At 41.0% G+C, this 19,327-nt stretch overlaps 1 protein-coding gene across 1 annotated transcript; it reads right to left on the bottom strand.

Annotated features, from left to right (window-relative positions):
* Window positions 1-10,988: 10,988 nt before the first annotated feature.
* LOC125887366 (T-cell surface antigen CD2-like) lies at window positions 10,989-12,713 on the bottom strand. Its single transcript, XM_049574122.1, has one exon. The coding sequence runs from the start codon at window positions 12,549-12,551 to the stop codon at window positions 11,535-11,537; it is 1,017 nt and encodes a 338-aa protein (XP_049430079.1). The 5' UTR covers window positions 12,552-12,713; the 3' UTR covers window positions 10,989-11,534.
* Between the last annotated feature and the right edge of the window lie 6,614 nt (window positions 12,714-19,327).

Raw genomic sequence — 19,327 nt, 5'->3', positions numbered from 1 at the left:
TCTGTGTCCTGCTCTTGAGATTTGGGAAAGAGTCCAGCAGCTCCAGCCAAACTCATTACCTGACAGAGAGTTAACGTTTCCCAAACTAGTCCTCATCGTCAAAACCTCTTCTCTTGTCAAAGCGAAACATATTCGTAAGAAAACAAAGATGATAATAATGAAGCAGAAATCCAACCTCTGTGCAGGTATATTGTTCTTTAGTAAACATCCGAACATAGTGGTTAGGTCATGACAAAATACATTTAATTTTATTGTATAGTCCACTTAACTCGCTGCCTTGCGATAGGCTACAACAACAGTGCCGTTCTTTCTTGATGTTTGGGAGATTTCTTTTAGCTTATAGTGATCGAGCATGTATTTAAAGGTAAACTATACAGGATTGTAGGCCAGTGGTTATAAACACACTCGCCAGCAAAAGTGAAAATAAAAGCCAACCGCAGATTCACTCTTGTTTGGCTCTGTGTCTCTTGCTGCTTATGGTCTGGTTGCTACATTATTTTAAAGCCTCGACCTCACCTAAGCACTCTGGGGGTGCACGTGGACCAAGTAAGTCTGAATTTGTCTACCTCTGTGTGAAATGTAAAAAAATGATCACCAATCAAAGAGATCAAGCTTCCATTGTTTTTGTATACGGCATCGCACTGCTATGCTGGAGCAGAAAGCTTAACAAGCATCGCAACAGTAACTATGGATGTATAAAGAGACCTAGAGACTGTTGGAGCTGGGCCCCGTTCCTGTAAAAGTTGTTCAGTGGCACATGCCATCTAGCAAAGTGAAACCCTACACTGACACTTACATTGAAACGTTATTGGCTGTCTGTTATAAATATTCTCGTTGACCGCATTGCATGTTATGCTGGCGTAGTGTCCAGTGTTTGCACATCGTAATATTTCACCGGAAATAGTGTGCAATTCACATAGTGTTGGTGTCATACTACTATAAAATCTCACATACTGTTCTAGCATCACATGCTGGTTTGGAATTTCAGACGTAGCCAGTGTTCTTCAGAACGTGAGACAGAGCTGGAATCTTTTCTTGAGGTTATAATCCATCTCCTGTGAGAAACAGTGTGTTCTGTAAGCAAATAGTAAATCAGAATGGTGGCTGCTCTGCAACGTAACAAACATACATTCTCAACTTTCATGTCTTGAGCCCTAAAAAGGAACCAAGTAGCGACCTTCTACGCCGCAGCCTCCCTGTATAGTTTTAGAAAGCAGCCTCAAATTCAAGCCTCATGCCTTTGCCCCTCGCCTTTGTTCCCGTTTTGCACACGGACATCCCAGACAGTGTTGAATGAAATATAATGTGTCCTGCAAGAAAGATTCATGAGCTCTTCACATGCCACAATGGCAGCAGGATTACCGATTCCGTTTTAGCACTCCATATGGTAGCGCAGCTCAACAACGTACACTACCCAGCTGCTTGTGACACATTTATTGGCACGGAGTGCAGCATCAGAGGCCACTTTGACCAGACTGTCTGTCAGTTGCCATAAGGACAAGATGGACTCAGATTAATTGGCCCAGAAGACTTGTTAGACACATGATTAGCTGTATTCTAATTAGACAGTCGTGCTTGGTGGAGTAATAAGCCTTGCGTACGCATTTGTACAATACATTTGTACTCTCTGTAATTGTCATCAGTCATATTGTGTGTGTTATTGTTGTGTCATTATTGGACTCCTGACTACACACAGCTAATAAGCTAATAACACACATTATAAATGGCTCATACTTTGTACCTATTATTGCTGCATTTGGGACTGAAAACAAAAGAGTGAATGTGCTTGGTCTGACATTGATTGTAATTTCTGTTTGCCTTGCTCATATTAAATTTGTGTGTTTACTTTTTTTAGTAATTCGCTCAACTAGCTTGTCTCCATGGCAGCAACAAACAACCTGCAAACACACATTTTTTCCAACCCTCTTATCTATTCTGGTGATAAAGTCCTTTTAGGGTGATTTTCCAGTACGAGGCCACAAAAGGCAGAGTACCTTTCAAAGACATTTGAAGAAACCAAGGCCACACAGAGAGGACATTGGAGTGTTGTGTTGATGCTCTGCTAGATAGGCACGGCATAGCCAAAGCAAACCCTTGTGTTGTTTAGCCCTCTGTTGCACCTTTACACTTCTCTCATCTTCATCTATTGTTGCATGGCCCATCACTGACGTGCTGTCATCCCTGCATAAATCCCCACACACAATGAAGCTTAAGGGATCCTTTTCTCTGAGAGGAGATCGGCCGGTAGCCCAAGACAAAGGCTTCAAACTATCCAAATTATCTCTTCTGGGTGTTCTTCAAAAGGTATTATAGCTATCTGGGAGACTCATCTTAAATGCTTTTGCCCCACATGTCAAAGCACAGCACAAAAAAAAAGTCTGACTGTGCAAAAACACAGTGGAGTGTAAAAATATTTTTTTGCCAGGTTGTAATTTTGTGTTGGCACATGCACACCATATCTCCAAGAATGTTAGAGAAATGTTTGATCTTTGTTGAGTCTGTGCACACAAGATGCTTATTAGACCAGGAGGTGGAATTTTTCATCCATCTGATTTATATCAGGTGCACGACCGCGGATGGGTAATTTGGCTGATAGAAGCATTTTTATTACAGAGCTCTGGTTGTAGTGGAAATGACAGGCCTGCTTTACAGCATTTGTTGAACTGGAGTTTACCCCCGTCTTTTGTCTTCAGCTGATTCTCCTGGAATGTTTGTTTAGACTCATCCCCTGAATGAAAGCTTCACCTGGAATTTGTAGCAGAGCCGGAGATGGAGGCAAGCTGTGAGATACACCTCGAGCCAGATGCAGATGCATCCATGTCCATTTAGGGATAACTGTGGGAGTGGAAACAGGGCTCATGCACGTGCCCCCTGTGCCACAATTACTGAGATTTATGAAACAGAACCAGGCTTACGCGTAGCTTTATGAATTTGTAGATAGTATTTGTATTGATGATTGCCTTACATTTAAATGCAGGGTTCTGAGAATGGAATTGAAGATGAATATGACAATAATTAAATTTGGAGAGAAAAAATAAGAATCAACATCAATGATGGGAGTTAGGGACAATTTGGCCCAAACATTTATTTAACATACAACATGACTTTTTTGTTCCAGTGAAAAAGTTAGATGATCTACTTTAAATGTTGAACGTTACTGGTGATTTTATGATACGATATGATACGATACGATACGATACGATACGATACGATACGATACGATATGATACAATACGATACGATACGATACGATACGATACGATATGCTTTATTGTCCCCTCAGGAAAATGTGTCTTGGACTCAGGAGCTGCCTTACGGCATTTTTACAGGATAAAATGATGGATTGTCGTGCCCAACGCCCATTTTCATTCCTGACTCGAGCCGAAACCCTACGTCTGTTGGGTTGGGATATAATTATGTCGATATTGTGAAGTCTACACAACGCCCAGAAGAAATAAATAGGATATACCATTAAAGAAAAAAACATAAAAACATACTCCACACAATAGTTTATTTTCCAGTCTGCATGTTCTGCCTTAATTTCCATCATGCTGAGTTTAAAAAACGTTTTGCCTGAACACACCGAGCCTCATGCATTGCCTTGTACTGTCAGCCATATCATAAAATCTTGTTTAAATTGCCATTTTTTGTTGAATTTGCACTTCCACATGTCATCCAAGGTACAGTGACAGGTAGCTGGCGGACAGTGGATCCTCTGCTCTGAGCATCCTGGCCAGAAACAAAAATGTCTCTGGTTGCAATTTCCTGATCTGCAGCCTGCTCTCATGTACTGTTCTTATGTTTTCACACAAAAAGTAATGCACCAAAAGTCGTACATATCTTACATAATCATTAACCAGTAATTTGTGTGCAACTCGTGTATCTGGGAAGGCAGCGATCACGAGACCAATGCACTGACCGGAGTAAAGAATGAAGCAGTCCTGTAAGAAGGCAGGTTGGGGTGGTGGGGACACACATAAACCTAAACCTTTACTAAACCTCCCCCAGTAACTGTATGTTAGCCTATGTGACATTATTTATGTTGCGTTTTTCATAGGATTATCCTATGAACCATTGCATGAGGATATGATGATCTGCATTAGTAAGGTATCTGGTCAATTATTTTTTGAAGATAGATATTACCAATTATTTTAAGATTCAGCATTGCTATGTCAGAGAAAGATGAGGAGATACAAGCACACCAAAACAGCCACAAAAAAAGGTTCACAGATTGAGATCAATGCAAAAAAATGTCAACTTATTTAGAACATCTGTGCACAAAAAGGGTGCTCAAAGTGCAAGAAATAATAAAAAGTGAATAAAAACAGCAGCAGCTTGTACTCATTAAGAAGGAGCCCATCTGGTCCCATTGTGACCATTCCCAAAAGTGTGGCTGAAGGTGGAGGTGGGTGTTGATTCATCGTCCTGTACACAATGACGCTCTCATTAACAGCAGAATGACCGGCTGCAGATAAGCGTTGGGTAAATATGACGATAAAGATAGTATTACGGAGAAACAGGAGGAAATCGTCAACATTAACACTGGCTGCGAGCTGACCACTTGAAAGCTGAGCAGCATCCTCAAAAAAACAAACAAAAAAAACCCCTCATAATGTTCCTTATTTTTAGATCAGTTAATGCAATGACTTTTTAAGGATCTGCAGGAACCCTGTAGATGGAAACAACCTTCCCGAGGCAACAGTGGTATTTGCAGAGAGAAAAAGTTGGATTAATAAAAGTGTGTTACTCAATGTGGCCAGTGGATCCATACAGTATTTTCAAGCACTATTCTTACCCAGTGACTAAACAATACACCATGTTACAGTGGTGTTTTGCTCCACTGAACTATTTTTAAAGTATCTGCTGAGAGCGAGTGATGTTCTGTATCATGTCTGTAGACCTTGGCGCTGTCACATTCCTTCACTGGCTACAAATGGCAGCAGCGCTCCTGTCTAAGTCTGTGTCTGACAAAGGGCTGTTGTTTTCCCAGCCTTTTCTCTTTTCACACGCCAGCCTCTGCGGCTCAGAGCAGCTGCTGAGGTATTAGAATTAAATTATGGGAATATTTGTTCTACTTACTGACACTGTCAATATGGTCTGAACGTTGATTCTGTCCATCTCTTCTTCCTGTATGACCCCTGTGTCTCATTTCCCGGGCACATGATATGGTATCAAAGTGATTTATACATGCATTCCTAACCACTGCAGATGCCAAATGTGGGACTCAAGCAGCAATTTCTCATTTAGCCTCTGTAGTGTTGGTTAAAAGGTGATAATTGTGCATTTGCCCCTCAAAAAGAAGCCAGTACATAGAGCCAAAGCCAGATATGTGTGTTTAGATTTCTTCTCCGTGATCTCAGCCAGCCCATAAACTCAATTTTATTGGCCTGTTGTTTCAAAGTGCAGACGTTAGCAGGGACTGAGCAACAAAACACAAAAATGAATCCAAAAACCCATCAAATCTTTCAAGGCAACTATTCTCTGTTTTTTCTTCCAGGACCTTGTTAAAAACATGTGCTTTCTGCAACTTTCATCCCTGACAAAAAATTATAAAATTGTTGGGCTACAGATCAGAGATGTGTTGGAAGCCTATTTTGCACGGGGTTTCATGAAATTTGCCTCTGCAGGGGTCTCTTGCACCGTGTCAAAGTAGACAACGATGGAGTATTTGGCAAGGGTGCAAGGAGGAGACTGAGAAACTGCTCTGCTCGGGAAATCCGGTAAAAAAAAAAAATCCTTTTATAAACAGAGATTCAACAAACTATCCTTGTGTAACCATCACAAAGAAGCACTCACAACGGTCAAACTTCGCTAGGACAGGATGTGTGGTCATGCCAGCTTTTTGGTTTACACTTTATTTCATCTGAAATGTCAGGTGACCTCCTTTCCCCGAGGATACTGAGTCTGTGCAAACCTCATGTAAGAGAGCATCATGTAATACTGTTCAGGTTCTTTAAGGACTCACGCTAAAGATGTCCCAGTCGGGGGTCCTGGCTTTAATCTCCCATGGTTCCAAGTCGCTGCCCTGCTTGTGAAGAAACTGGCAAATCCCTTCTACAGTACATCTCTCTTCAGGAACTTTTGCTTTGGCACTTTTATTTTAAAGAGTGAACTATCACCCCACTGCAGCCCTGGGCTTTGTGCCAAGTTGTAATGTGGTTTTTGCATTTTATTCTTTTGAGTAAAAACTTTAAATTAATACCTGAAGAGTACTGTGTTATGAATCCCTGCAATCTCAGGAAGCAGTTGCACCTGATCCTTTAAAGTTCAAATTTAGGGGAGTGTTCATTGAATAGAGATTTACATATTCCTTTATCAAAGAAGCTTTATATAAAACTCGGAACAATAACACAGTAGCAAACAACTGTTTGCTATGTAAAGATATAGCTGAGTAATGGAATTCTGTGCAGAGAATGGAGTCACGCTTCCTCTGTGTGTTGTTATCTGAGCTTCTCTTTTGTAGAAGATCCTGCTGTGTGCGCATGTTAATGCATGTAACTGTGTGTGTATCCCACAGGCTAGCTAATAGCCACTCTGCGCTGCGCTCATACGGCAGTTACCACAGATAATGCCATCCTGACCTGCAGTATCAGGACGGCGTTGTTGCGGAAGTGTTATGCCCACCCTCGAGCCCCCCTAAATTAACACCATTAGCTCTGTCAGCACTTTTGCCATGTTAGCACACGTTGGTCCACACTGCTAGCCACCTCCATGTTGAGAGCTGTGTGGAGACAATCCCAGCCCAGACTCTGAATCATAGATATGCTCTGATTGCTGTGTAGAATTCCTTTGAAACAGGTTGCACCCATGGATTTATCATAGTCGTGTTATTGCTCATCCCATAGACTTTACACTGGTATGATGCCACACAAACAAAAAATCACAAGTCAGGACCACTTTAGTCAAAAAAAACTTTATTTCCATTTGCAGTATTATATTTGACGTATGGCTCCACTCTGGAGCCTCTCTGCCTTTCCTAGGCCTACACAGAAAGCCTAAGGCAGAGAGAGCAAACCTCCCTGCCCTTCCTTGTGCCTACATGGAAAGCCTAAGACATACCACCAGGAACAGAACAGAGCCAGCGTCAATGACAAACAGAAATGTTTTTGATAAGACACAGACACAGCATGAAAAGGAGGAGCTGGGGTGGAGGCGGGTCGCAAAGCGGCTTGCAGTGGAAGCAGCAACAGTGGGCAGGCATGCAGAATGAGATTTGTCAACTGTCAGCTGACTCCCTTCCATCAATCAGTTTTTCCATCAGTTAATTGGGCTGTTTGAGATCAGCTGATGTAGCTGGGATGTGATTTTTAATTTTTTTTTTTTTTTTTTTTTTTTGTAATACTACAAGAGGCTACTATAATACCTTGCAGCTCCTAACACCCAACTACCAGCCAGGTGCAACTGCTGCATAGCTAACAAAACCAAGTGACAAAGCTAGAGTTTGATTGCTACTGTGCTGTTTATGGAAGTTATGTTTCAGCTTGTGATGCTGCCGTGACTCTTTGTTTACATGCATTGCTTTTGATTAATCATTCCTTCAATTCCTTCAACCAATTTACACATCAGAGAGAGAAGATTAAGATTTTACGACCTAAATTCATTCCTCAAGACAAACTATAGCTAACAGTTACTTACCTTAGTAACAGCTTTACACACAAACATAAATTACAAATAGTAGCTGGTGTAACCCATTTAAGTGGCGATCGTAAAATTTCCGTTCAAAGGTACATTGTATTATTAAGTCAGATAGAAAACTCCACTGCCACTGTCCGTGAGGTGCTGAATCTCGCTGAGGTCTGGAAAGTATTCTGCCTCCATTAAAAATCAGTGCATCCCGATTCCTCAGCAAATTTGTGAAATTGATTTGGTGTGTTGCAGACAGCCACAGCCCGTGCAGAGCCAGTCCACAAATTGCATGTGCGGTGTGAAAAAAGTATGGAAAAAAAAACTGCGAGGTGTTCAGATGCAGGAGAACAGATAAATAGGACTGCTGTGTTGACAGATACTGTGTATTTGATTCTTAATAGTATGTTTAAAAATGGATTTAACACTGTTTAATACAATGTTAATGTGCTCAGCAAGACCACAGCCTGAGCCCTCTACACATTTTCCACACTGAATGACGTTTAAAGGCTATTAGGCTGAACAACGTGATATTCAAAGTTATTATGGGATATCTCTGTTTGATTTTCAAGAGCAATTGGCCGCTTTGCTTTGTCAATAAACTTAAGACAGATTGGAAGATTGTCTCTAACTAACTCACTGCTTTGAGTTTCAGAAAAAGAACTGAGGTCAAAGAGTGCTACACTGGCTCAAGAATGCTAATAGGTCATAATCATCTCTGTATTTTCAGTCAAATCTGATGAAAAAGGCCAGTGAGCTGGCTGACCTCTGATTTTCTGATTTGTATTTTCCCCAGACTTGGCAGCTCGTGACAATAAGAGAACTGTAATAAGAATGATCTGACATCAGTATAAATACTTTCCATGGGTAATTGACCCTTTTCCTGGACACACACACTCTCAAGATCAAAAGGGTATATCCACTGGACTCCAAGAGCCACTGATTAAACACATTTCAGAGGTATTTCCCTCCCATTTCCAGGGCAAATCTGGCAAAGGCATATGAGATGTGTTTCATTAAGTTGTATCTCGAAATATAGTCCCTGGTGTGCACTGAGAGTACAGTATGCCTGTATGTGTATATGTGTTGCTCTATCAGTCTCTCTATGTATATGGTGCACATTTTTAGCCAGTGAGGGGAAGTGACGGGGCGTGTTGCCAGCCAAGTCTCAGCACTTCTCAAGAAAGACAAATGGCATTGTTCCAGGAGCAGATACCAGCTTTACTGCCAAATCCCTGCTGGCTGGGCTGAAATTTCAGCCATGTAAAGAGAGCAGGAGTGGAGCAGGGCCTGACAAAAGATGACATTGGCTTGTAAGTTTTAGGCAATGACGCTCAGGGGGATTCCATTATGTGGCTGTCACACAGCATTAGGCGAGACAGCAAACACTTTCATGTGTGGATTACCATTTACCCATTGGAGATAATAGATATTTGCCTTAGCTAATCCATTCCTCTATTGATTTTTTTCCCTTTAATAACTTCTTGCAAGCAAGCAAATTTTAATAAGTGCAAGAATGCTGACATGTAAGAAGCTGGAACAAAGGGCTGTGTTTTGCACAGATAAGTTCGCCTTTTCCGTACAAATACGTGATATAAAATAATTTCTGACGGCCATTTTTATGTCAAACACCATCTTTATAAACACAGTGTGATTACTGGATGATACAGAAAACGCAAAGTGCAGATATCAGTGGAGCTGCCAAAAATAGTTTTCAACAGAGGACGTCAAGAAGTGTTCACATTTCCTCCTATTTGTTTTTTTCCATTACATCTTTGTTGTGATACAAAAGTTCTCAAACCATACCAAAACAAACTTTAGGAAAAATCTGGCAATATTCTATGTTTTTCTTATTATCAGCAAATTCCCATGAAGACATACTGTAAAAACTAAGACCTTTTTCTCTGGGCCATAGATCAACACCATCTGGGGCGGATTATTAGACAATGGGCCCCTGGGCACAGATATGCAAAACGCACCCACACCTCTTTGACATAGGAGCAAGAAACACACACTTTTACAGTTGTTTAGCCTCTTTTGGGTCATTTTGGATCTCTATGGAGTCGTTTTGTTTCTCTTTGAGGTAATTTTGTGTCTCTTTGAGGTAATTGTGTCTTATTTGGTTGTTTTTCCCCTTTTTGTAGTCATTTTGTGTCTATTTCCGGTTCCTCTGCATCTCTTTGCATTCATTTTGAATCTCTTCCTAGTCAGTGCGTGTTAAGGCTAATTCACGTTACATGATTTTCACCCTGATTTTGCATCACTGAGACTATTCTAAATTTTAAGTGTTCATACCTGGCGACGTGTGTTTCTGTCATCGGGAGTCTCGCCAACTGCGTTATGACCTGTGTGTGCACACCACAAGATTTCTCCACCGAGCCCTCGCCGACAGAGCCCCAGATAACGCGGTGATGTCACCAAACTACGTTTTTTAACTTGGCTACCAATGTTTGTAAGCAACTTTACAAAAAAAAACAAGCCCAAAGTCACGGCTAATAAGTGGACCTGGCAAGTGGCAACCCTGCAGCTTGTCCTCCTGCGTGCTGATGTGGGACGTATCCTGCCTCTCATTGGCTGATGCTCTTTGTCAGTTGTGTCAGACTTCTCCAGTTTTCTAGCATGTCAGATATCCAGTCACAGACGAGGGGCCGACTTGCTCGTAGGCTTGTTCACACATGAGGACTCGTCATGGCAGACTATCTGCCGACTCACCTCTGACCCAAGGTGGCTGTCAAGATCCTCTGCGACATCAAAATCACGGTGAAAATCGTGTAATGTGAACCAGGCTTTAGAGTCGGTGATATTTGCTCCCACTTACACTCTGAGCCCCTGGGCCTGTGCCCTGTAGCCCCGTTCAGTAATCCATACACGATCGTTGTCTCAAAACAAGTCAGCCACACTGACGTATAGGGTGACATCTTCCTTCATTACCAGTTTCACAGACAAATCATGGTGCTGTAAATACTTGTTAAAGTACCAATTTGTATTGACCCACTGCCTAAATGAGTCCCCATCAAATAAACAGTTTAATCTTGTTAGAGAAACATTTGTTAAACCTACAAACTACAGTGCTCAGCTGTTTTATAAAATTATTATTATCATTTTTATGTATGAGAACATTTATATCTATTTGTATCTTTGTTTCTAAGATTTATGTCTCCAGCTGGAATCAACAAACTCAGAGCTGAGAGCCGCAGACAGGTTTGAGGAAGCTGAAAAGTGCTGAAAGACAGAATAATGTTTCGTTGGTTTTGGCCTTTTCATGGGATTTGTTGACAATAAAAAATTATAGAATATCACCAGCGATATCCTTTAATTTATTATATCAAGTATTTCACAATAAAACATTCTTTTTTTGTCTGGAAATTGCTTTATTTATAACAAAGAAGTACAATGGCTCTGGAGTCAGAGAAGTCATAATAAAACACATAAACAGACTGGACCATAAGTAACATTACACACTGGAACAATACATCAATACTGAAATTCATCTATCACAGTTTCTTCTATTATAATGTGTACCAGGGATCAGACTACACCAACCCTTAACTCCACCACTACAGCTAAATGGAAAATATTTACAACAAAACTTCAGCGTAGATAAGTTGTGATATCACATTTGAAGTTTCTAAGAAACTAAACAAACGTCAAGCCTTTTAGGAGAAGTGAAACTTCAGTGGGAGGGAAACTCTATTAGTCAAGAGTCACATCATGACTAAGCCTATTGATCTCAGACACAGATTGTTCAGATAGTTGTCAAATGACTGCATCTATATAGGTATAATCTGAAACATTAAAGTCATAAAGAATGTGTCTGCAAAAACCGTGGGCAAAAATACAACATTTTCCGAAGTGCCTTTCTTAAACATGCCTTTTTGTCTTAGTTCCGGAGGAGTCCTGGAGAGGCACATTCAGACGCCTGGTGTCTGGGGAGCTTTCGTCCTCGGCTTTGGCACAGGTGAAGGTTGCTGTCCCTCAGCAGCTGTAGATAGCTGTGCAGGCTTGTTTTCAGGCTGAGCTTCGGGCTGAGAAACACTCACGTAACAGGCTCTGGGTGAAGACTTGGGAACCGGGGGTGGAGAGTCTCCATTCGGGTGCATCGTCTCATACTCCGGGCTGATGGAGTCCGGCTCTCGTTTGCTTAGGGAAAGCATCCTCAGCTCCCCTTTGTCCCTGCGTCTCATTTGGGTTTTGTTTTGTCTGTGGCAGCAACATAATATGATGATTATGGTGAGCAGAATCAGAATCAGACCTGCTCCTCCTGCCAGCACTGTGATAACAGTTTTGGATGGAAAACAGAGAACAGGTGGTGGCGGTGGACTTTTACAGGTCGGATGAACAGTGTCACTCTTCTCTGTGCTGACTTTGTTTGCCACACTACATGTGAAGCTCCTCTCCCCTTTAAGCTGTGCCAGTGATATGCTCAGTGTTTGTCTTGTTTCGCTTGTTAAGGTCTTCCCGTCGAGTGTCCATGAGAACACCAAACCCTGAGGTTGAGCTACATTGCAATTTAGCTTCACAGCACTAGACTTGGCGTCACACACATAAGTGACTTGAGGTTTTGCTACCTTGTCCAGCATACAGAGACGACCGGTCCATGTTTTAGCCAGCGTACTATTGGGATTCAGCAAATTTGCTTGGTAGAGCCCCGCACTTGAGAATTGTAGGTTCCTCAGCAAAAGAGATCCAGTTGTAGAGATGTCCTCTGACTTTCCAACGGACACTCTGCCTTGTTGTCTGTAGAAAATGATGGTGCTGTTATGAGTCCATCTCAGCACATGTGTGCTTGCCAGTCCCTCATAGACAAACGGCAGAGTCAGACTCTGTCCAGCTCTACCGTAAAGATCACAGGTGTCCTTGTTTGCCGCTGAGAGATTGATGGATCCCGACAGAATGATGACACCAAGTGTGACAGCAAAACACGCCATGATGTACCAGGGTAGATCAAGGTATCCTTACAATAATCACTTCAACTTTTCCTCAGTCTGTGGTCTAATATCTTATCTTAAAGCCCTGCTCGAGAAGCAGCCCCGTCAAGATGACTTGTTACATTCGCCACTCAGAATATGACTGGCACATAAATGACCAACTTCAAGCCTTTTAAGAGAAGTGAATCTTCAGTGGGAAGGGAACTCTGTTAGTCAAGAGTCTGCTTTCAGTTCTCTGAAGATAAAAAAAAACAGAGTCAAAGTCATGCAGCAACTCAGATTTTCTGTCCACGTCAGGAAGTAACAGCAATATATAGAAATATGTGTCTTATGTTGCAACTGACTGCAATAAGCATGACCCGATGGCAAAGAACTGCGGTCAAAACATTGCTCGATAACCCACTGAAACCCCTTCTGTTTAGGGAAACAAAACTACAGTTGAGTAACTTTTACTACGTATTGGGAAATGTAGCTTACAGATATTCCATTTCTGATTTGTACATTTTACAGTTGTTGGGGGAACATTTTATGTTGAAATAAGGTAAAAACATATGCTGGCATTGGTTGCATGAATTTATTTATTTAGTACTTTTTGTCTAGGATATTATCTTTTAAAAAAAAATACATTAATATTCACATTACATTCCAATGTGAAGAGAGAAGAGAAATTGTATACATTTTTAAGAAAGAGAGGAATAAAGAGCAGTGAAAAGGGGATTTAAAAAAGGCCTCAGACAGAGGTGGGGTTAAATATAGGGTTAAAGTTCGAGGTTGATAACAATAGAATCAGAGTCAAAGCACTGGGTGTCACATGTAACTCAAAACTCTGCCTGCCAGTTTAACTGTGGTGACAGACCCATCCAACACAACAGCAGATGTCCATCTGTTGACTCTCTTTTGTAGCCAGTTGCTGAGGGCTAATAACTTAAACCTACCAATACTTGTATTGGTAACTTGTATTTTGTATCAACACTAATATATAAAACATATTACCCTAACTCAAGCAGATACGTTGAAGCTTCATGTTTCTTAGTAACCTATAGTATAGTGCAGGTGTGATTATAGGTTTAGGCACAAAAAGAACCCACATTTGGTGCAACACATTCTCACTTCAACCTTGTCACATATAGATTTTTGGTCATGGACAGAGGTGGGTAGAGGAGCTCAAGTAAAAGTAAAAAGTAGTCATCCAAATAATTACTTGAGTAAGAGTAAAAGAATATTTGGTGAAAAAACTACTCAAGTACTGAGTAACTGTTGAGTAACGTCTGATTTATTTGTAAAATAAGAAAATGAACGTAATGAATCAATCAAAAATAATAATCTGCAAATTCATGTGTTTTAAACGATACTCCTTAACTAAAACAAAAATAAATTAAATCTTTACAAACATAACATAAATCAAGGCACAAGAAACACAAATATATTCTTATATATACTGTGTACACACACACACACACACACACACACACATATATATATATATATATATATATATATATATATATATATATATGTGTGTACACACACACACACACACACACACACACATATATATATACACACACACACACACACACATACATATATATATATATATATGTATGTGTGTGTGTGTGTGTGTGTGTGTGTGTGCGTGTGTGGGTAGAGTAGCCAAATATTGTACTCAAGTAAAAGTAAAAAGTATTTTGCATTAAAACTACTCTGAAAAGTACAATTTATCCAAAAAGTTACTCAAGTAAATGTAACTGAGTAAATGTAACTAGTTACTACCGACCTCTGGTCATGGACTTTCCATGTCGAGATCTGATGTGCAAGGTACAGTACCCTGGGTGTGTTGGTTGTTGACGTTCGTGGATGCCGTGTCAACTTCAGCCTGTTACATGACATTGTCTGTTTTCAAAATACACTTCTATTTTCACAGGAAATGTACAGTTTGCATACAGTCGCTTTCAAAATAAATGCACTATGTCAGTACAACACTGCGACTTTTTTCCTTTTTGCTTACACACGCTACTGGTTGGGTTTAGGAAAACAGAACAGGTTTTGGCTTAACAATCTAACAGGAAGTGAACACCAGCAGCACCACTCCCGCCTGCCCTACTTGGACTTCCACCACCTTTGTTGTTGTCCAGCCATGTTTCACCCTGACACTGCCGGGTGTCCTTAAACAATAACGGTGACCGGCCGCTTGTCATGCCAGTGTGAAAGGATGGCTTTTTTCATTGATGTCTGATGCTGGGAGTCAATGACTAAGTGTCGGTTTTCAATGACTTCAGAGTAAAATGTGGTTGTTTGGTGGCGCAAAAGCTGCTGGAAGAGGGGAATGGGTTGATGGAAACACACAGGTTCAGTGATGCAAATGCAGCTGGGAAGTGCTGCAATGTGTTAGTAAAAGGAACACAGGTTAGCTGGCTCAAATGCTGCAGTGTGTAGGGGAGAAACACCCAGGTTCAGTGCCACAAACACCGGTGGATTTGCTGCAAAGGGTCACCAAAGAACAGCCGGTGTTGATGATGAGTCAGTTTTGAAGTAATTCTGCCACTCTTAGCATCATGAAATGCATGTTTTAATTATTAAAACATGAAACAACTTGTGCTTTACTTTGACATTTATAGATTATTTTAAACTATGCTTATTTAACATGATGTCAAACTGCTAAGATGAACATCTCAGACTGCACATACTGTGAATCAATATGGATCTGAAAGACACTACATGAATAACTGTATCAGGTTATAACCGGCTTGACGTGTGTTCTGCAAACAGAACGCAGCCACCAATGCACAGTTTAATATATCAGCAACTAAAGATACAGAGTATATTAAGTTACTGAAACATTATGAAGGGAGTTCCAAGATTTATTATCAGGCAGATATTTCCCCGCTGGCTTTTACATTATTCATCCTGGTTATTGGTTTTTGCCTGTCAAAGAATACAAATTACTTTTATTTGTCTACACTAAATTGCTTTAGTCAGGGGCTGCCTTTTCTGATAAAGCATTTGAATAATGAGGGGCCACCACCTCGTGTAAATATCTGTTGCAAATGCTTTTGTTTTGGTGCGTTCAGTTGAGCAGCTCAACTCGAGAGTATGCGTATTTTGTAATTAGAGACGGGGCTATGCTGTCAATTAAAAATGTAATTAAATCATTTCAGTAAATCTTCTCTTGAGAGAGGAGCTTGTACAGAAAGCTGCACAACAGTCTGTAACTTTAAACAAACAATAACAGACGCTCCAGCCAAACCCAGATATATTCTGACCTTATTTGGCTCTGTGGTTTTAATCCGAATCTCCAAGTGGCACATTTTTGCTTTGGTCTTTAATTTGGTGGAGCTGAAACTGAGTTGGCATATTTTCAAGACAATAAATCAAAAAATTTGTTCTTGAAATGTTCCCTAATCATCATAATCAAGTGAGCGTTCTGTAAATCCCCTACAGCATTTCCAGCAAAGCAGAGTCATTGTTCAGGTAACAGCCAGACATACCCTTGTCATTCTAAAATTCGCAGCATCCAAAGTACCATTATAGCTGTGCTGGCTGGAGTTACACCAGAATGAGTTCATTTTGCACCCCACAACTATAATTTAATGCAATTAGCAATGATTCACAATCTCTCTGTAACTCTCAGGACCTTCAAAGACACCTATAGCAAGAAGAACACCTGTTTCTTTTAGTTTCACCGTCATTACACTTTTTCCTACCCTGAAGGGAAAGATTGGTGTAAAATGTTAGCTATTCGGAGGGGGCGTACTGAGAGCTGAATGCAATGAATTCCTAGTTACAAATCTTGTAAAGATTATATCTCTGAGAATTTTCCCTGCCAGCTCACAGATAGGAACATGTGTGTGTGTGTGTGTGTGTGTGTGCGCGCGCTGAAAGCAGCAGGTTCACAGACAGAGGGGAAAAGCAGAGCAGACACATGGTATGCTTGTGTTTCATATCAAAGCTGACATAAGCCAAAGAAGGTGTCTATTCCCACTACACCTTTTTGATTAAATTCTGCAATGTACAGTACCTGAAGTAAAAAAAAAACTTGCACAGAAATGCAATGAAGGTTGTTCAGCTGGAAGGGTTTAATGATCCAGTTTTTTACATTCCCCATCTTAGCACACACATCACAGTTGTGTCGGCACCACCAGCAAAAGATCAATGCATTGGGGAAATGAAAACATTTATCTGATTTTTTTGTCAGTATTGTAGGCTATTAAATAATGATCCATCTTCCCTGTATGCCCGTGGATCTCAGTTAAAAAAACAACAACAATTAAACAAAAAAAAAAAAGCACCTTTCACTCATAAATCACTGTCAATTAAAAATTGCTCCGGAGAACTAGGCAGTAATTCTATATACTGGGGGGACACGTTCACCCCAATATTCAAATATTGCTTAAAATGCTCAAACATGGTCAGTCTAGCTTTAAAGTTTCCAAAAAAGTCTTCAGGGTGGATTCTCCCCACCCCAAAGGGTGCTTTCAGACCTAGAGCTGTCTTGCTTTGGTCCGAATCAGGGACTAATTTTGTTACAGAGTTGCATAATTGCCTAGAGTTGGTTCGTGTTCTCACGACAGCATTTACAAGCAGACCAGATCAAAAGCGTTGCGTGAGAAAGTTGCTCTTGATTGGTCAGAATTTCCATGTGGGAAAATCCAGGAAGTAAACAAAACGTTGAAGAAGAGTACACTTGGAAGATAAGTGTGACACTTTCTAATGTCACAATGGAGGGACAACTACGCAGGTTGATTTTAGCGCTGCTCATCGTGGACTATATTGCTGTCATTGTTCATTTTAGGCAAACCATACAGTTTGAAAACGAGGCGTGGCTCCAACTAGAAAACAATGTTTTGATGCATTGGATGTGCTGAATGTGCATATTAAGGCAGTACAGGAGGAGGTGCACATTAATAATCCTCCAGGACTGTAACATTCATTCATTCATTCATTCATCTTCTAACCGCTTCATCCTCTTGAGGGTCGCGGGAGGGCCTGGAGCCTATCCCAGCTGACATCGGGCGAGAGGCAGGGTACACCCTGGACAGGTCGCCAGACTATCGCAGGGCTGACACATAGAGACAAACAACCATTCACACTCACATTCACATCTACGGACAATTTAGAGTCTCCAATTAACCTAGTCCCCAATCTGCATGTCTTTGGACTGTGGGAGGAAGCCGGAGTGCCCGGAGAGAACCCACGCTGACACGGGGAGAACATGCAAACTCCGCTCATGTTTAACCCAAACAATGTGTCATGTGACTGCATTTGGTTCAGATCCAGGTTGGAACATGTTCTCACCACAAACGAACCGCACCAGAGTTCGTTTGTAACCAGACTGAGACCACCTCTTCAAGAAGGACTCGGTCTGGTTGTTTTGGTGCGCACCCAAGTGTGATTGCTGCGTTCACACCTGCCCAATTGACTTGGGGGGACAAATGAAGTTGAGCTCGATTGAACCGAATCAAACAGGGCAGGTGTGAAAGCACCCTTAGTGGCTGTAGGAACTGTATATCATCCAAAATGTTTCACATGTAAGTATAAGGACAGTTTAGTTTTTCCCTTGTGATTCTGTGCATTGTGTTTGAAATAAAATTAAAATAACACGAGGTCAACGCACTCACTTCCATCTTTAACTTACTGGTATTTACATCCTTATCTGAAAAACCATGTAGTCATTGTGTTCATTTTCATATAAACCCCTCTCCATTCCCTCCAAAGGCAAAAAGTCCTTCACCTAATATCACTGTGAACAGCCACAGCCTCATATAGCAAGTGTTTCATTTCAAATTCAATGCCTTGGCTTAAAGCCAAAGCAATGAAAAACATATCACTGTCCTAATACTTACAGCCTGCACGGAATGAAGGACATATTCTTCGGGGGAAACTCATAGCACCGCTCCATGAGAGGTAAATCAACCACAGTCTGCATCATGTTAACCTACAAATGTTTTTCTCATTCACAACGTAGGGAAAGTGGTGTTTCCACCTCATAGCTCCTCTATAAAATCCATTTATTTTTCCTGACAGGAAAATAATTAATGAGGCATCTTTAGAGACAGGATTTTCTCAATAGTACATTTTATTGTGAAATATAGCAACGCACTCGGCTGTTGGACTGGAAGCTTGTGGTTGTGCCACATCTGCGATCATCTCCATCTGTTACAATGGTAGAAGAACAACAACTGTCCTGATTCTGTTCACTTCTGCTCTTGATGTGTTTCCTCTTCTCGGCTCATCTGCAGAAGTATTTCCTCACACTAGACGGGCGTCAGAGATGGAGAAGAGGAAGCGAGCTGTAGTGAAGATGAACTTACGTCTGATGCCATCGTGACATAATGTGACACAGTGCCTGATGTCAAGGCAAGAGTTTCCATGTTCAGTGCTTCAACAAAAATAGCTCTGTTATTCTCAACCTGCTGGTAGCAAACATTGTTAGTGCTCTTAGAAGCTTTGGGGAAACAAAAGTTCATGTTGGCCCAGTTATTATAAACGATTATCCCAGGGCATTTTGAACATGTTTACTTAGCTTATAATAATTGCAATCTCTGTAAGGACAAAGTGTTCCCCTTCTGTCAGTATGATTTTATGCAAAAAAGTTCCCTACGTGCCTGATGCCAAATCAAACCCAACCGTTTTATCATCCCTTTTGATCCCCTTCTGTAATATGCCCTCTTAATTGGCTACAAAGTAAGGTCTGAATAGAGCGGGCATGGGTTAATTGGCCTCAGTTCCTGGTGCCTGAAGCTTTCAGGCAGGGAGCCTGTCTGCCTAACTGATGT

Source organism: Epinephelus fuscoguttatus, linkage group LG4 (genome assembly GCF_011397635.1).
Source record: "Epinephelus fuscoguttatus linkage group LG4, E.fuscoguttatus.final_Chr_v1".
NCBI lineage: Eukaryota > Metazoa > Chordata > Actinopteri > Perciformes > Serranidae > Epinephelus > Epinephelus fuscoguttatus.
This window is presented reverse-complemented; position numbering and strand designations above follow the sequence as displayed.

Excerpts from the sequence above, each read along its gene's own strand:
- LOC125887366 (XM_049574122.1), bottom strand. The coding sequence starts at position 12,551 with ATGGCGTGTTTTGCTGTCACACTTGGTGTCATCATTCTGTCGGGATCC.